The sequence below is a fragment of the Pollachius pollachius genome (assembly GCF_949987615.1).
Source record: "Pollachius pollachius genome assembly, chromosome: 20".
Lineage (NCBI taxonomy): Eukaryota > Metazoa > Chordata > Actinopteri > Gadiformes > Gadidae > Pollachius > Pollachius pollachius.
The window spans coordinates 13,170,310-13,172,809 of record NC_136953.1 but is presented as its reverse complement, the minus strand read 5'-3'; the positions used below and the strand labels follow the sequence as shown (position 1 = coordinate 13,172,809).

At 51.7% G+C, this 2,500-nt stretch overlaps 1 protein-coding gene across 1 annotated transcript in view; it reads left to right on the top strand.

The window, feature by feature from the left end:
* hdlbpb (high density lipoprotein binding protein b) overlaps positions 1-2,500 on the top strand; it is a 22,630-nt gene that overhangs the window by 13,748 nt on the left and 6,382 nt on the right. The window contains exons 12-15 of the mRNA XM_079758296.1: positions 770-874; positions 1,001-1,114; positions 1,493-1,579; positions 1,979-2,110. Of these exons, the coding sequence (XP_079614422.1) occupies positions 770-874; positions 1,001-1,114; positions 1,493-1,579; positions 1,979-2,110 (438 nt within the window). The remainder of the gene's footprint in view (positions 1-769; positions 875-1,000; positions 1,115-1,492; positions 1,580-1,978; positions 2,111-2,500) is intronic.

Sequence of the window (2,500 nt, the reverse complement as noted above, 5' to 3'; positions counted from 1 at the left end):
CGTAGCCTACATCGAGGAGGACTAGAGTTATGGTAACATAACTATCGTTTCTGTGTGGGGTTCAAGTGTAACAAGAACCGAATCCTGATTTAAAAATGGCCGTCGCTGTTCAAATGTAATTTGGCTCAACATTTGTATTGCTCAGTATATCGGTTACCAATCAATAACTGTTGAAAGGGCTAACAATATTTACAGTATTTATATATTGTGGCAACCCGTTTCCCCGATTGTCAATACCCGGCAGGAATCACACAGGAATCAAGGGTTAAAGCCGCAGTCGGCGTTTATTTCGAAGCCGTGCAACACACTAAATGCGGTAATGCTGAGCTAGGGTCTCCGCGAGCCTCGTAGTCTCTGGCGCCTTCGTGTCGTCCTTATCTCCGTTCTCCTCGAGTCAGTCCTCTGCTCCCCTTTTAGAGGTCTGAACCCACGTGTCCTCCCTCTGGCCAGGTGTCCCTCATCCGGCTGATGGGGTTGAGGGTTGTGCTGCTCTCTGTCGCCGGCTGGTGGATGGCGGTGGTACACGCCCTCCACCACAAACCCCCGGACCCTTCCGGTGGGGGTCGGGATGCCGCAATATTTACATATATATATGCTATATATCATTCAATGCATGAACTACTTAACTGGACTCGTACTCCACAAATCACACCAGATATACCGTCTACCCTGTAGTACCCAGCATTCGGTCGCCGACCAATCTGTGCTCTCTCCCCGTCCCCACTAACTAACACCACCCCACCCTCCCCGCCCCCACCACCACCACCAGGAAAACGAGCGCACCAAAGACCTGACGGTGGAGCAGCGCTACCACCGCACCATCATCGGCCAGAAGGGGGAGAAGATCAAGGAGGTCCGGGACAAGTTCCCCGAGGTGGGCTACCCGCGACGCCGCCCCCCCAAGCACCCACCTCTTCCCCCAGCCCCCCACCCCTGATCTGTCACTGATGTGTATTGACCGTCGCCGTGGCGATGTGCTGTGATGTCATGGTGATGCCAGGTGGTCATCAACTTCCCCGACCCGGCGGCGAAGAGCGACGTGGTGCAGCTGAGGGGGCCCAAGAACGAGGTGGAGAAGTGCGGCAAGTTCCTGCAGAGGCTCATCGCGGAGCTGGTAGGGTGGGGCACACACACACACACACACACACACACACACACACACACACACACACACACACACACACACACACACACACACACACACACACACACACACACACACACACACACACACACGCATGTACAGTACATACGCACACTTGTATATATGCTCATAGCGGAGCTGGTAGGATGGGAAACAAACACACGCAGATATACAGTACATACACACACATATAAATACACACAAGCACATACACACACGCATAAACATAAACACACATTTGCACACACACACAGACACACACGCACGCATTCTCGCATTCTGTTATCCCTTGAGGAGATATCAAATGAAACACCATTGTTAACACGTGCGCGTGTGTGTGGGTTGCAGATCGAGAACAGCTTCTCTCTCTCCGTTCCCATCTTCAAACAGTTCCACAAAAACATCATCGGCAAGGGCGGCGCCAACATCAAGAAGGTGTGTTGTGTTGTCCGAGCGTTGCTTCTGTTCTGTTGAGCGTTCCTATTACCGAGTCGTGTTCCATCAACGTGCACATTTGTGGAACGGAATAAGTGGCAAAGAAATGCGGGACCTCCAGGCTTACACAACAGTGCCAAAAAAAGCATTTTTTTGGGCAACAAAAGCATTATTTAAAAAAATAATCTTGAATAATATTTTCTTGTTCAGTGTCTTGCAGAATGTTTTCTTCCTGCGTAACATTACAGTTTGACCAAGGGTATTTTGGACAAATAAGCCGCACTCATAATTATTAAGTGTTGTTTGTGTGTGTGCTTACTTTGTGTGTGTGTCTGTGCTTGTGTGTGTGTGTGTGTGTGTGTGTGTGTATGTGCGTGCGTGTGTGTGTGCGCGAGTCAGATCCGCGAGGAGACCAACACAAAGATCGACCTGCCGACGGAGAACAGCAACTCTGAGATGATCGTGATCACCGGCCGGAAGAACCACTGTGAGGCGGCCAGGGAGAGGGTCCTGGCCATCCAGAGAGAGCTGGTGAGACCCCTGTACTAGGGTTACACATCTGGCCCTCAGACACCTGGTGAGACCCCTGTACTAGGGTTACACATCTGGCCCTCAGACAACTGGTGAGACCCCTGTATTAGGGTTACACATCTGGCCCTGAGACACCTGGTGAGACCCCTGTACTAGGGTTACACATCTGGCCCTCAGACACCTGGTGAGACCCCTGTACTAGGGTTACACATCTGGCCCTCAGACACCTGGTGAGACCCCTGTATTAGGGTTACACATCTGGCCCTCAGACACCTGGTGAGACCCCTGTATTAGGGTTACACATCTGGCCCTCAGACACCTGGTGAGACCCCTGTACTAGGGTTACACATCTGGCCCTCAGACACCTGGTGAGACCCCTGTACTAGGGTT